The sequence below is a fragment of the Scyliorhinus torazame genome, chromosome 19, assembly GCF_047496885.1.
Source record: "Scyliorhinus torazame isolate Kashiwa2021f chromosome 19, sScyTor2.1, whole genome shotgun sequence".
Taxonomy (NCBI): Eukaryota; Metazoa; Chordata; class Chondrichthyes; order Carcharhiniformes; family Scyliorhinidae; genus Scyliorhinus; species Scyliorhinus torazame.
The window spans coordinates 6,538,472-6,554,663 of NC_092725.1; the positions used below are offsets into that span (position 1 = coordinate 6,538,472).

Consider the following 16,192-nt stretch of genomic DNA (forward strand, 5'->3'; position numbering starts at 1 on the left):
GAGTGAGACTGAACATGTGATTATGTGTTTGTGAATGTGTGCACGTGTGAGTGAGTGTGAATGTGAGTGAGTGTGAATGTGAGTGAGTGTGAATATGAGTGAGTGAATGTGAGTGAGTGAATGTGCGGGTGTGTGAAGGTGAATGTGTGAGCGAGTGAATGTATATGTGGGTGTGGATGTGTAAGTGTAAATGTGAGCGTATGTGAATGTGCGTGTTTGAGTGAGTGTGAATCTGTGTATGTGTGTGTGTGTGAAGGTTATTGCGCAGGTGGAGGCAGACTGACCTGGGCTGTTACAGGGTGAAGGGGGGAACAGAGGGGATGATTTCCTCTCCAATGCATTTCTGTACTGTTGCATGTTTGGGCTGCTCTGCTCCCTCCTCAGCCCCTGTCTCTCGCCCGCCTCCTGCTCCCAGCGACGGACGCCTTTATTTCCTGGGCTTCGAGCATCCCCCAGCACCGTTGATTGAGTTTCCGCTCTTGTATGTGTCCGATGTCTCCCTCTCCCCACTGCAACCGCCCGGTCCCCCCCACTACCCACCCACCGCTCCACTCGATCCCAACCACCAACTTCCTTGCCTCTCACTCTCTTTGTCTCCCCCTCTGAATCGCTCTGTCTCTCTCTGTCTCGCTGACTCTGTCTCTGTCTCTCTCTCTCTCAGCGTCTCTCTCTCTCTGTCTATCTCTCTGCCTCAGTCTCTATCTCTCTCTGTCTCTATCTCTCTCAGCGTCTCTCTCTCTCTCTGTCTATCTCTCTGCCTCAGTCTCTATCTCTCTCTATCTCTCTCTGTCTCTGTCTCTCGCTGTCTCTGTCTCTCTTTCGCTTTATCTCTGTCTCGCCCGGTCTCTCTCTGTCTCGCTCGGTCTCTCTCCCCCTGTCTTTCATGCCGTGTCTCCCTCTCCCTGTCTCTCTTCTCCTCTCCCTCTCTCCTTTGGGTAATAACAGTGTAGTTGAGGGGAGTTACTGGCAGGGGACAGGGAACCGGCTTTCCTCATGGCTCCTTGTGCCCCCTCCTATGAATCAGCAAATATACATGGCAATGCAGGGGCACCTGTTGGATGGCATGACCTCACTCTCTCTTCTTTTTTCTCTGCCCGGCAAGGGGAATTTCGACCGTCACTCGATCAGTGCAGCTGACTGGAGGACAGGCCAATGGACAGGGCGACGGGGCGGGCCCGAGGAGGGCTGGCCGGCACAGGAGTGGACAGCGCCGGAGAGGAGGCGGGGTCCTCCTATGCAGCTATAAGGCGGCCTCCAGGAGACCCCAGGGCTGGTCTGTTGAGTGCCCCCATCGGCGAGGGATTGAGACACCTCCCCCCTGTGTGACATGCGCCCTTAAGCCGGCCAACTCGAGGAGACAAGCAGAGCGGGAGCTGGGCAGCCGAAAGCACCTTCCCCCAAACTCCCCCTCCCACCCTCCGCAACCCCTTTACAAACTTCAACACCTTTAAATCCTCATCCCCCTCCCCCCCTCTCCCCCCCCCCCCCCCCCCCGCCGGGCCACCTCGCCCTACGGACACCTCCCGCAACACCCCCTCTTCCTACCCACATCCATCGCAAGGAAAGATTGGCCCACTTGGCGAAGCCCCCCACAGTTGAGCAGCATGGATAACGGGCACTCCAAGACCACCGAGGAGTGTCTGGCCTACTTTGGGGTCAGCGAGCAGACAGGTCTCTCCCCCGAGCACGTCAAGAAGAACTTCGAGAAGTATGGTCCCAATGGTAAGGTTCCGTGACGGGGTGTGGAGTGGGTGGGGGGTGGGGGGGGGTGGGCGTGGGGAGGACCCAGGGGGGTTGGTAGGTTCCAGAGGGAGGGTGCGGGGGGAGTGCGGACGTCAGAGGGAGACAGTCAGTTCGTGCTCGACCATGAGGGGTTTGTGTGGGTGGGTGCTGCCGCTATATGTGTGTGTGTGTCTGTGTGTGTGTGTGTGTAAGAGTGAGAAGAGTGTCGGTGTGTTCGCAAATGTGTGAGAGAGAGTGAGTGTGAGCGAGTGAGTGCGTGAGAGAATGATTGTGAGAGAGAGTGTGTGAGAGAGTGAGTGTGTGAGAGAATGTGTGAGAGAGCGTGAGTGCGTGAGAGAATGAGTGTGAGAGAGAGTGAGTGAGTGTGTGAGAGAGTGAGTGTGTGAGAGAATGAGTGTGTGAGAGAGAGTGAGTGTGTGAGAGAGTGAATGCGTGAGAGAGTGAGTGCGTGAGAGAATGAGTGCGTGAGAGAATGAGTGTGTGAGAGAGACAGTGCATGAGAGAGTGTGTGTGAGAGTGAGTGTGTGAGAGTGAGTGTGAGAGAGTGAGTGTGAGAGAGTGAGTGTGAAAGAGAGTGTGTGAGAGAGTGAGTGTGTGAGAGTGTGTCAGAGAGTGTGAGAGTGAGTGTGTTGTGTGAGTGTGTTGTGTGACACTGTAAGTGTATTGTGAGTGTGCATGTGCATATATGTGAGAGTGCGGAAGTGCATGTGTGAGTTAGAGTGTTGAGAGTGCGTAAGTGAGTGTGAGAGTGCGGAAGCGTGAGTGTGAGTAAGTGCGTGTGAGAGTGTGTGAGTGAGTGAGTGTATGTGTGACATCTGTTACCGTGCTGAAAAATGAAGGCACCGTAGCACAGTGGTGAGCACTGCTGTTTCACAGCACAGGGTCCCAGGTTCGATTCCCCGCTGGGTCACTGTTTGTGCTGAGTCTGCACATTCTCCCCGTGTCTGCGTGGGTTTCCTCCGGGTGCTGAAAGACGTGCTGCTGGGTGAATCGGACATTCTGCAGTCTCCCTCTGTGTAGCCGAACAGGCGCCGGAATGTGGCGACGAGGAGATTTTCACAGTAACTTCATTGCAGTGTTAATGCAAGCTTACTTGTGACAATACAGATTATTAACGCATGCCTGTTTCTCTCTCCCTATCTTGTTCCGTCCTCGCCCCGGGCTCCCCATGACTGATGTTCACCGACAGAGCTCCCAGCGGAAGAAGGTAAGAAGTCTGCCTGTTAGACGTGGTGCTTAACGGAGGGCATCGGTTCCTCGACCGGCCCGTGTGAGATTTTCACTCCGCCGAGGACTGAAGCTTGACGGCTCGAGGCAGAGGCTGGGGGGGAAGCGGGGCGTGTGGGCGGGGGTGATGATGGGTAGATTTTAGCAGAATGTATGCGGGGGGGGGGGGCGGTTTGGTGAACATGAGGGAAAGCTGGAGACACTCGTAGCCGTCCTCATAGCCGGAGGCGGGGGGAGGACGAGGGGACCTCCCAAGCGTTCGTGGAGTTGAGAGGTTTGCCGCCCCTGTCTTCAACCGCTACCTCGTTCGTCACCCACCGTGCGATTTCGCGCCCGCATGCGTCCCCCTCTGGGACAACGCCTCCGAGGGAGCTCAGGCTTTGGAGGAAGGGGCCTCCCACACCCCCACCCCACTCAAGGTTCCCAGTCTGAGTGTAGCATGATGGGAGGCTGTTCTGCCCCCCTCCCCTCGCCCACTCCCTCCAACCTTGCCATCGCCTTCTTAATCTTTCCCTCCTTCCAGGATTTATCCAATCCCCTTTCTGAGATTTCCAGTTTGGTCTCCCCTTTGGCTCCCCCACCGGAGACACTTCCTCCTCATCCCCTCCGAAGCTCCTTCCCAACGGTGGGAACACCTCGATTCAATCTCCTCCTTGGCCTTCTCGTCTCGCTGGGGAATGATCCTGATTTCCCAGGTCCTTTCCGCACAAACTGAAATGCCCCCTTCGAACCCCCGCCCCCCCACAACCTCCCCCGGTAACCATTATGGGTAAATTAGCCCCCCACAATCGCGGCTCTGAGGAAATCGAACCCGAGGGTGATCCCACTGCTCCGAGAGTTATTGTGTCGCCCTCTGCTAATGGCACTTCCCTTCCTCTTCCAATTTCAGGGAAAACGCTTTGGCAATTGGTGGTCGAACAGTTTGAGGATCTCCTAGTCAGGATTCTATTGCTTGCGGCTTGTATCTCCTTTGTAAGTATCTCTGTAACCTCCTTCAACTGCCCCCCACCCCCCCCTCCCAAAACCCTCCTGATCTCTGTAACGTATTCCACCTTCCTCAAACCCTCCCTGTCTCTGTAACCTCCTCCAGCCCCCTCTGACCCTCCCTATCTCTCAGAGCACTGTGTACAGTTCTGGTCTGGTTAGACCACACTAGGAGCACTGTGTACAGTTCTGGTCTGGTTAGACCACACTGGGAGCACTGTGTACAGTTCTGGTCTGGTTAGACCACACTGGGAGCACTGTGTACAGTTCTGGTCTGGTTAGACCACACTGGGAGCACTGTGCACAGTTCTGGTCTGGTTAGACCACACTGGGAGCACTGTGTACAGTTCTGGTCCGGTTAGACCACCCCGGGGAGCACTGTGCACAGTTCTGGTCTGGTTAGACCACACTGGGAGCACTGTGTACAATTCTGGTCTGGTTAGACCACGCTCGGAGCACTGTGTACAGTTCTGGTCTGGTTAGACCACACTGGGAGCACTGTGCACAGTTCTGGTCTGGTTAGACCACACTGGGAGCACTGTGTACAATTCCGGTCTGGTTAGACCACGCTCGGAGCACTATGTACAGTTCTGGTCTGGTTAGACCACACTGGCAGCACTGTGTACAGTTCTGGTCTGGTTAGACCACACTGGGAGCACTGTGTACAGTTCTGGTCTGGTTAGACCACACTAGGAGCACTGATTACAGTTCTGGTCTGGTTAGACCACACTGGGAGCACTGTGTACAGTTCTGGTCTGGTTAGACCACACTGGGAGCACTGTGTACAGTTCTGGTCTGGTTAGACCACACTGGGAGCACTGTGCACAGTTCTGGTCTGGTTAGACCACACTGGGAGCACTGTGTACAATTCTGGTCTGGTTAGACCACACTCGGAGCACTGTGTACAGTTCTGGTCTGGTTAGACCACACTGGGAGCACTGTGTACAGTTCTAATCTGGTTAGACCACACTGGGAGCGCTGTGTACAGTTCTGGTCTGGTTAGACCACACTGAGAGCACTGTGTACAGTTCTGGTCTGGTTAGACCACACTCGGAGCACTGTGTCCAGTTCTGGTCTGGTTAGACCACACTGGGTGCACTGTGGACAGTTCTGGTCTGGTTAGGGAGCACTGTGTACAGTTCTGGTCCGGTTAGACCACACTGGGAGCACTGTGTACAGTTCTGGTCTGGTTAGACCACACTGGGAGCACTGTGTACAGTTCTGGTCTGGTTAGACCACACTTGGAGCACTGTGTAAAGTTCTGGTCCGGTTAGACCACACTGGGAGCACTGTGTACAGTTCTGGTCTGGTTAGACCACACTGGGAGCACTGTGTACAGTTCTGGTCTGGTTAGACCACACTCGGAGCGCTGTGTACAGTTCTGGTCTGGTTAGACCACACTGGGAGCACTGTGTACAGTTCTAGTCTGGTTAGACCACACTGGGAGCACTGTGTACAGTTCTGGTCTGGTTAGACCACACTGGGAGCACTGATTACAGTTCTGGTCTGGTTAGTCCACACTGGGAGCACTGTGTACAGTTCTGGTCTGGTTAGACCACACTGGGAGCACTGTGTACAGTTCTAATCTGGTTAGACCACACTGGGAGCGCTGTGTACAGTTCTGGTCTGGTTAGACCACACTGGGAGCACTGTGTACAGTTCTGGTCTGGTTAGACCACACTCGGAGCACTGTGTCCAGTTCTGGTCTGGTTAGACCACACTGGGTGCACTGTGTACAGTTCTGGTCTGGTTAGACCACACTGGGAGCACTGTGTACAGTTCTGGTCCGGTTAGACCACACTGGGAGCACTGTGTACAGTTCTGGTCCGGTTAGACCACACTGGGAGCACTGTGTACAGTTCTGGTCTGGTTAGACCACACTTGGAGCACTGTGTACAGTTCTGGTCCGGTTAGACCACACTGGGAGCACTGTGTACAGTTCTGGTCTGGTTAGACCACACTGGGAGCACTGTGTACAGTTCTGGTCTGGTTAGACCACACTCGGAGCGCTGTGTACAGTTCTGGTCTGGTTAGACCACACTGGGAGCACTGTGTACAGTTCTGGTCTGGTTAGACCACACTGGGAGCTCTGTGTACAGTTCTGGTCCGGTTAGACCACACTGGGAGCACTGTGTACAGTTCAGGTCTGGTTAGACCACACTGGGAGCACTGTGTACAGTTCTAGTCTGGTTAGACCACACTGGGAGCACTGTGTACAGTTCTGGTCTGGTTAGACCACACTGGGAGCACTGATTACAGTTCTGGTCTGGTTAGTCCACACTGGGAGCACTGTGTACAGTTCTGGTCTGGGTTAGACCACACTGGGAGCACTGTGCACAGTTCTGGTCTGGTTAGACCACACTGGGAGCACTGTGTACAGTTCTGGTCTGGTTAGACCACAATGGGAGCACTGTGTACAGTTCTGGTCTGGTTAGACCACACTGGGAGCACTGTGTACAGTTCTGGTCTGGTTAGACCACACTGGGAGTGTACAGTTCTGGTCCTCACATTATTAAATGGATATTGAGGCAGTGGGGAAGATGTCATCAGGACCCACAAGGATACATGAACTGCAAGTTGTAACTATCAGGAATGATCAAACAGGTTGGGGATATTTCTCCAGAATGGTGAATGGTGAAGGGGGCAAACTGATTGAGATCTTTAAGATTCTGAAAGGGGTTTCAGTAGGGTTGATGTGGAGAAGATATTCACACTTGTTGGCGAGTCCAGAACTAAACGGGACATCAACATAAAACCATCACTAATAAATCCGATCGGGAAATTGAGGAGAAACATCTTTACACAGAGAGTCGTTAGAATGTGGGTCTCGCTCCCACAGGGAGTGGGGAGAATGTGGGTCTCACTCCCACAGGGAGTGGGGAGAATGTGGGACTCGCTCCCACTGGGAGTGGGGAGAATGTGGGACTCGCTCCCACTGGGAGTGGGGAGAATGTGGGACTCGCACCCACAGGGAGTGTGGAGAATGTGGGACTCTGTCCCACAGGGAGTGGGGAGAATGTGGAACTCGCTCCCACAGGGAGTGGGGAGAATGTGGGACTCGCTCCCACAGGGAGTGGGGGAGAATGTGGGACTCTGTCCCACAGGGAGTGGGGAGAATGTGGGACTTGCTCCCACAGGGAGTGGAGTGAATGTGGGACCCGCTCCCACAGGGAGTGGGGAGAATGTGGGACTCGCTCCACAGGGAGTGGGGAGAATATGGAACTCGCTCCCACAGGGAGTGGGGAGAATGTGGAACTCGCTCCCACAGAGAGTGGGGGGAATGTGGGACTCGCTCCCACAGGGAGTGGGGAGAATGTGGGACTCGCTCCCACAGGGAGTGGGGAGAATGTGGGACTCGCACCCACAGGGAGTGTGGAGAATGTGGGACTGTGTCCCACAGGGAGTGGGGAGAATGTGGAACTCGCTCCCACAGGGAGTGGGGAGAATGTGGGACTCGCTCCCACAGGGAGTGGGGAGAATGTGGAACTTGCTCCCACAGGGAGTGGGGAGAATGTGGGACTCGCTCTCACAGGGAATGGGGAGAATGTGCGACTCGTTCCCATGGGGAATGGAAAGAATGTGGGACTCGCTCCCACAAGAGGTGGGGGATTGTGGGACTCACTCCCGCAGGGAGTGGTGACATTGTGGGACTCGCTCCCATGAGGAATGGAAAGAATGTGGGACTCGCTCCCACAAGAGGTGGGGGATTGTGGGACTCGCTCCCACAGGGAGTGGGGGAGAATGTGGGACTCGCTCCCACAAGAGGTGGGGGATTGTGGGACTCGCTCCCACAGGGAGTGGGGAGAATGTGGGACTCGTTCCCACAGGGAGTGGGGAGAATGTGGGACTCGCTCCCACAGGGGGCGAAATTCTCCGTTATCGGCGCGATGTCCGCCGACCGGCGCCAAAAACGGCGCAAATCAGTCCGGCATCGCGCCGCCCCAAAGGTGCGGAATCCTCCGCATCTTGACCGGCCGAGCCCTAACCTTGAGGGGCTAGGCCGCGCCGGACTGATTTCCGCCCCGCCAACTGGCGCGGAAATGACATTGCCGGGCGGCGCATGCGCTGGAGCCTCAGCGGCCGCTCACGGCATCCCCGCGCATGCGCAGTGGAGGGAGTCTCTTCCGCCTCCGCCATGGTGGAGACCGTGGCGAAGGCGGAAGGACAAGAGCGCCCCCCGGCACAGGCACGCCCGCGGATCGGTGGGCCTCGATCGCGGGCCAGCCCACCGTGGGGGTACCCCCCCGGGACCAGATCGCCCCGCGCCCCCCCTCAGGACCCCGGAGCCCGCCCGCGCTGCCTTGTCCCGCCGGTAAGAGAGGTGGTTTAATCCACGCCGGCGGGACAGGCATTCCAGCAGCGGGACTTCGGCCCATCGCGGGCCGGAGAATCGCCGGGGGGGGGGGCCCGCCAACCGGCGCAGCGCGATTCCGACCCCCGCCGAATATCCGGTGCCGGAGTATTCGGCAACCGGCGGGGGCGGGATTCACGCCAGCCCCCTGCCGATTCTCCGACCCGGCGGGGGGTCGGAGAATCTCGCCCAGGGAGTGGGGAGAATGTGGGACTCGCTCCCACAGGGAATGGGGAACATGTGGAACTCGCTCCCACAGGGAATGGGGAGAATGTGGGACTTGCTCCCACAGGGAGTTGGGGGAATTATGGGCGTCATTCTCCGCCGGCGGGAGTCTCCGTTTTGCCGGCGCCCGGGGGTTTCCCGACGGCGTGGGGCAGCCCCACAATGGGAAACCCCATTGACCGGCCGATGTTACGGAGACTCCCGCCGGCCGATGGGGGCAGAAATGTGGCGGGGCGGGTAGGAGAATTTCGCCCGTGGTACGCGCTCCCACAGGGAGTTGGGAGAATGTGGAACTCGCTTCCACGGGGAGTGGGGGAAATGTGGGACTCACTCCCACGGGGAGTGGGGAGAATGTGGGGCTCGCTCCCACAGGGAGTGGAGAGAATATGGGACTTGCTCCCACAGGGAGTGGGGAGAATGTGGGACTGGCTCCCACAGGGAATGGGGAGAATGTGGGACTCGCTCCCACAGGGAGTGGGGAGAATATGGGACTTGCTCCCACAGGGAGTGGGGAGAATGTGGGACTCGCTCCCACAGGGAATGGGGAGAATGCAGAACTCGCTCCCACAGGGAGTGGAGAGAATGTGGGACTCGCTCCCACAGACGTGTTCGAGATGATTAGTGTAGATTTATTCCAGGAGAAACTGGATAAATATGTGTATGAGGGATGGAATAAGTAGAGCACCTGCTTCCTGTCATTCAAAGGTAACATGGAATCCAACACCCAACCCTCGTATCAAACTCAAGAAGATTGCGTTTACAGGGTTAGAATTACATCTTAAACATCTCATCTAAATCTGGAGCTGGCATCTTCATACTGGCAGGGGAGGGTGGTGGAGATGGGGAAAGAGAGAGAGCCAGGGAGAGAGAGAAGTAGATGGACAAACACAGTCGCAAAGAGAGAGACAGGTAGAGTGAGAGAGAAATGGAGACAGCGAGAGAGACAGAGACAGTCATGCACCAACAGAGAGAGGAACAGTGAGATAGAGAGAGGGGAGACAATCAGAGAGTGTGAGGCAGTGGTCAGGGAATGGACAGAGGGAGAATGCAGAACGGATAGAGTGAGATGGCGAAAGCAAGAGAGAGAGGGAGGGAGGGTCAGAGAGAGTGAGACAGTGGGAGACAGAGAGAGAGGCAAAGAGAAACAGAGAGAGAGATAGAGGGAGAGAATGACAGAGAGCGGCAGAGAGAGAGAGAGAGAGACAGACAGACAGACAGAGAGAGAACGACAGAGAGAGAGACAGACAGACAGAGAGAGAGGGCCAGAGAGAGACAGAGAGAGAGTGAGACAGAGAGAGTCAGAGAGAGAGAGAGAGAGAGAGACAGAGAGAGTCAGAGAGAGAAACAGAGAGAGAGAGAGACAGGGGGAGAGAGAGACAAAGAGAGAGAGAGTTGGGGAGAAGCAGAGAGAAACAAATACAGAGAGATAGAGAGACAGAGATAGAGAGAAAGAGGGACAGAGAAAGAGATAGAGACAGAGTTGGACAGCGAGAGACAGAGACTGAGTGACAGACAAAGCAAGAGAGAGGGAATGCCAGGGAGAAACAGATAGAAAGCCAGAGATAGATAGACAGAGAGACAGAGAGAAAGAGGGAGAGAGAGAGATACAAAGCGTGAGTGAGACACAGAGAGGGAGCCAGAGAGAGAGAGACAGAGAGAGAGACAAAGAGAGAGAGACAGAGAGAGAGAAACAGAGATAGATACAGAGAGATGAAGACAGAGAGAGAGAGAGACAGAGGGGCTGAGACTGAGAGACAAAGCAAGAGAGACAGAGAGAGAGAGAGACAGAAAGAGAGAGAGACAAAGAGAGACAGAGATGGAGAGAGAGAGAGCGACAGAGAGAGAGAGAAATCAGAGAGAGAGACAGAGAGAGAGAGAGAGAGACAGAGAGAGAGAGAGAGACGGAGAGAGAAAGAGAGAATTACAGAGAGAGCGAGACAGAGAGAGAGAGAGAGAGCGACAGAGAGAGAGAGAAATCAGAGAGAGAGACAGAGAGAGAGAGAGAGAGACAGAGAGAGAGAGAGAGAGACGGAGAGAGAAAGAGAGAATTACAGAGAGAGCGAGACAGAGAGAGAGAGAATGCAGAACCTTACCCCGCACCTGCAGGCTACCTCACATCTGCCTATGGGTCCTGTCCACCACTCTCTCCTCCCAGCCATCACGGATAATGACATAGCCCACGCAAATCTTACCCCATTGCCTGCGCCGTTGCTATGATACAAGCAATGTGCCAGGCCCATGTCAACATCAAAACAGTCATGGGCGGCTCAGTGGTTAGCACTACTGCCTCACTCCGTCAGGGTCACAGGTTCGATTCCGGCCTCGGGTCACTGTCTGTGCGGAGTCTGCACGTTCTCCCCGTGTCTGCGTGGGTTTCCTCCGGGTGCTCCGGTTTCCTCCCACAGTCCAAAGGCGTACGGGTTAGGTGGATTGGTCAGACCAAATTGCCCTCAATTTCCAAAAAGGTTAGGTGGGGTTATGGGGATAGAGCAGGGGTTGGGTCTGGATGGAATGCTTGGATGGATTCTAATCCCGTGTGGGAAGAATTACATCACCATACCATTGGCTGTACTGCCCAGAGGGAGAGAGGAGACAGAGAGAGTGAGTGAGATACAGAAAGAGAGACAGAGAGACACAGTGCGGCACTCCCTCAGCACTGACTCTCTGACAGTGCGGCACTCCCTCAGTACTGACCCTCTGACAGTGCGGCACTCCCTCAGTACTGACCCTCTGACAGTGCGGCACTCCCTCAGTACTGACCCTCTGACAGTGTGGCACTCCCTCAGTACTGACTCTCTGACAGTGCGACACTCCCTCAGTACTGACCCTCTGACAGTGCGGCACTCCCTCAGTACTGACCCTCTGACAGTGCTGCACTCCCTCAGTACTGACCCTCTGACAGTGCAGCACTCCCTCAGTACTGACCCTCTGACAGTGTGGCACTCCCTCAGTACTGACCCTCGGACAGTGCAGCACTCCCTCAGTACTGACCCTCTGACAGTGCGGCACTCCCTCAGTACTGACCCTCGGACAGTGCAGCACTCCCTCAGTACTGACCCTCTGACAGTGCGGCACTCCCTCAGTACTGACCCTTGGACAGTGCGGCGGAGGGGGAGGGAATGAGGCGAGCTGAGGGGGAGACTTCAGTCTGTGCGGAGCGACCTGGGAAGCTGGGATTGTTCCCCAGAGAGCCGAGAAGGTTAAGATGGGAATTTAATCGAGGTGGGGAAACCAGAGGGACACAGATGGGAGGCGAGCGGTAAAAGAACCAGAGTGTGGTTGGGAGTAATCCTCCTGTCGCAGCGTTGTTCCCGAGCCTCGTTGTCGGTGACACGGCGTCGACGTGGCTGCCGATCGTTAACCCTTTGTCCCCCTCTCTCTCTTGCCCCTCCCCCCCCCCCTAGGTCTTGGCCTGGTTTGAAGAAGGCGAGGAGACAATCACGGCCTTCGTGGAGCCTTTCGTCATCCTCCTGATCCTGATCGCGAACGCCGTGGTGGGTGTGTGGCAGGTAAGGCAACAGTCCGGACTGGTGGAGGCCTCCCAGCCCCTCGAGCCCTGCTATCCCTCACCCCGCAAACCTCGCCATTCGATATGATCCTGCCTGATTTGACTGCAACCTCAACTCCGCTCTCCTGTGCCGTTCCCCCCCCCCATCCCCCCGACTCCCCCCTCGTCGATCGGAAATCTGCCTCACTGGGCCGCAAATATATTCAATGAACCCCCCCCCCCCTCCCAAACGCCTCTCCCGGTGGGAAGAGAGAATTCCGCAGAACAAATCCCGGGAGAACAAATCCCTCCTCATCTCGATTCCCCCCCCCCTCCATCGCCTCTCATTCCTCCAAACCCCGAAGGGTGGGGAACCCCAACCCCCCTCAACCCTCCCCTCATGAAGATGCGCAGGTTGGGTGGATTGGCCGTGTTAAATTGCCCCCCAGTGTCCCGGGATGTGCAAGTTGGGTTATGAGGTCACAGGGACAGGCTGGGGCGGAAGGGGGAGTGTAAATGGGTAGCTCATTCGAAGGGTCGGTGCAGACTCGATGGGTCGAATGGCCTCCTTCTGCACTGTAGGGATTGTATGAAACAAACCCCCCCTCCCCCCAAATCATCCCAGGTACTAACCCAGGGAATCTTCTCTGAACTGCCTCCGACGTGAGTCTATTCCCTCCCTTAGGAAGGAGACCAAAACTGTTCGCAGTACTCCAACTGCGGAAACGCTAACAGTTGCAGCGGAACTTCCCAACTTTTATGACCCGTGCGCCCGCCGCCGTTCCCCCCCCCATTGCGATAAAGTATAACGTTCCAGTTGCCTTTGTTTCCCAGTCAAACTTCTGTTTCCATTCCGTCTCCCCGACTCTCCTTCCCAGCAATCGCTCTCCGCTCACCCTGTCCAAACCCCGTTCGCAAACCCCCTCGCCCCACCCTCGCCCCACCCTCGCCCCACCCTCGCCCCACCCTCACCCCACCCTCGCCCCACCCTCGCCCCACCCTCGCCTCACCCGCCCCACCCTCGCCCCACCCTCGCCCCACCCTCACCCCACCCTCGCCTCACCTGCCCCACCCTCGTCCCACCTGCCCCACCCTCACCCCACCCTCGCCCCACCCTCGCCTCACCCGCCCCACCCTCACCCCACCCTCACCCCACCCTCGCCTCACCCGCCCCACCCTCGCCCCACCCTCGCCCCACCCTCGCCCCATTCCCCTTCCCTTCTCACCGGCGTGTGGGTTATTCTATGCCGCAGGAGAGAAATGCCGAGGATGCCATTGAGGCGCTGAAGGAGTACGAGCCCGAAATTGGGAAGGTTTACCGGACGGACAAGAAGCTGGTGCAGAGAATCAAAGCTCGCGAGATCGTCCCCGGCGACATCGTGGAGGTGGCAGGTGAGCTGGCATGCTGCGATGTGCTGGGGGAAGGCCTCACACCTTGTTCCATCAGTAATATGGTGCTTCACTCTGGATCTAACCCCGTCCTGTTCCTGTCCTGGGAGTGTTTGATGGGGACAGTGTAGAAGGAGCTTTACTCTGTATCTAACCCCGTGCTGTACCTGTCCTGGGAGTGTTTGATGGGGACAGTGTCGAGAGAGCTTTATTCTGCATCTAACCCCGTGCTATACCTGTCCTGGGAGTGTTTGATGGGGACAGTGTAGAGGGAGCTTTACTCTGTATCTAACCCCGTACTGTACCTGTCCTGGGAGTGTTTGATGGGGACAGTGTAGAGGGAGCTTTACTCTGTATCTAACCCCGTGCTGTACCTGTCCTGGGAGTGTTTGATGGGGACAGTGTAGAGGGAGCTTTACACTGTATCTAACCCCGTGCTGTACCTGTCCTGGGAGTGTTTGATGGGGACAGTGTAGAGGGAGCTTTACTCTGTATCTAACCCCGGGCTGTACCTGTCCTGGGAGTGTTTGATGGGGACAGTGTAGAGGGAGCTTTACTCTGTATCTAACCCCGTGCTGTACCCGTCCTGGGAGTGTTTGATGGGGTCAGTGTAGAGGGAGCTTTACTCTGTATCTAACCCCGTGCTGTTCCTGCCCTGGGTGTGTTTGATGGGGACAGTGTAGAGGGAGCTTTACTCTGTATCTAACCCCGTGCTGTACCTGTCCTGGGAGTGTTTGATGGGGACAGTGTAGAGGGAGCTTTACACTGTATCTAACCCCGTGCTGTACCTGTCCTGGGAGTGTTTGATGGGGACAGTGTAGAGGGAGCTTTACTCTGTATCTAACCCCGGGCTGTACCTGTCCTGGGAGTGTTTGATGGGGACAGTGTAGAGGGAGCTTTACTCTGTATCTAACCCCGTGCTGTACCCGTCCTGGGAGTGTTTGATGGGGTCAGTGTAGAGGGAGCTTTACTCTGTATCTAACCCCGTGCTGTACCTGTCCTGGGAGTGTTTGATGGGGACAGTGTAGAAGGAGCTTTACTCTGTATCTAACCCCGTGCTATACCTGTCCTGGGAGTGTTTGATGGGGACAGTGTAGAGGGAGCTTTACTCTGTATCTAACCCCGTGCTGTACCGGTCCTGGGAGTGTTTGATGGGGACAGTGTAGAGGGAGCTTTACTCTGTGTCTAACCCCGTGCTGTACCGGTCCTGGGAGTGTTTGATGGGGACAGTGTAGAGGGAGCTTTACTCTGTGTCTAACCCCATGCTGTACCTGTCCTGGGAGTGTTTGATGGGGACAGTGTAGAGGGAGCTTTACTCTGTATCTAATTTCCTCATTGCAACTTACTGTCCCACCTATTTTTGTGTTGATGCTCGATCAATGACTCCAGAAGTGGGATTGGATGACAATTGAAGGCTTTACTGGACTAGACGTTTCCCCGGCAGCGAAGGTATAGAATGCAGCTGCTAGGGAGACACAGACTCTTATACTCCGCCTTACTGGGCGGAACCAGCAGGCAGACTTCACCAATAATCTTCCTGTCTCAGGTACCTCCCACCCCAATGATCTTACAGCCTCAACCTAGGTACTGTAATACCCCTAATACCGACTACCACGTGTCATCTGCAAATTTGGCTTTAGAACCTTGTATCCCAGTCATTAATATCGATTGTAAATAGCTGGTGCCCAGGGACCGAACCCTGTGGCACCCTACTAGCTACATCTTGCCATCCAGAAAAAGACCCATTTATCCTGACTTTCTTGTCCGTCAGCCAGTCTTCTATCCAAGATAATAAATTACACAGAATCCCCGTGTGATCTAACCTTGTGAATTAACCTTCTGTGCGGCACCTTATCAAATGCCTTCTGGAAGTCCAGATACACTACCTCTACAGCCTCTCCATTATCCACTTGGCTTGTTTCATCTCAGAAGAGCTTGGGCAAATCAGTCAATCTTGATTTACCCTTCATAAAACCATGCTGACTTTGATGGATAACGCTTTGACTTTCCAACCGTGCTGATGTTACTCCCTTAATAATGGATTCTAACAATTTCCCAATGACAGATGTTGAACTCACTGGTCTATAGTTTCCTACTTTCTGCCTCCCTCCCTTTTTGAATAAGGATGTCACGTTCGTATTTTTCAAATCCCCTGGAATCTTTCCCGCATCCAGGGACTTTTGGAATATTATAACCAGTTGACCCACTATCTCCGGATCTGCCACTTCCATTAACACCCCAGGATCTAGGCAATCAGGACCTGGGGCCTTGTCTGCCTTCAATTCCAATAGTTTGTTCAGTATTTTTTTCCCTATCGATGATGGTTTTTCTAAGTTCCTCCCTTTCTATTAACTCTGCATTACCTGTCCCTATTGGGATGGTCCTAGTGTCCTACACTGTGGAAACTGAAGCCAAATATTGATTTAACATCTCCACCATTCCTGTGTTCCCTACTATTAATTCCCCGGTCTCATTCTCCAAGGAACCAACATTCACTTTAGCTACTTCCTTACCTTTTATATACTTATAGAAGCTTTTGCTATCATTTTTTATATTTTGCACTAGTTTTCTTTCATAATCTATCTGTGCTCTTTTTATAACTTTTTTAGTTACCCTTTGTTGATCTTTAAAAGTTTTCCAACCAAGGGGCAGCATGGTAGTGTAGTGGTTAGCACTGCTGCCTCACGGCGCCGAGGACCCGAGTTCGATCCCGGCCCCGGGCCACTGTCCATAAGACCATAAGACATAGGAGCGGCAGTAAGGCCATTCGGCCCATCGAGTCCACT

At 55.0% G+C, this 16,192-nt stretch overlaps 1 protein-coding gene across 1 annotated transcript in view; it reads left to right on the forward strand.

The window, feature by feature from the left end:
• Window positions 1-1,269: 1,269 nt before the first annotated feature.
• Window positions 1,270-16,192, forward strand: part of LOC140395993 (sarcoplasmic/endoplasmic reticulum calcium ATPase 1) — a 165,179-nt gene continuing 150,256 nt past the window's right edge. The window contains exons 1-5 of the mRNA XM_072484029.1: window positions 1,270-1,722; window positions 2,933-2,950; window positions 3,860-3,942; window positions 11,935-12,039; window positions 13,271-13,409. Of these exons, the coding sequence (XP_072340130.1) occupies window positions 1,605-1,722; window positions 2,933-2,950; window positions 3,860-3,942; window positions 11,935-12,039; window positions 13,271-13,409 (463 nt within the window). The 5' untranslated portion in view covers window positions 1,270-1,604. The remainder of the gene's footprint in view (window positions 1,723-2,932; window positions 2,951-3,859; window positions 3,943-11,934; window positions 12,040-13,270; window positions 13,410-16,192) is intronic.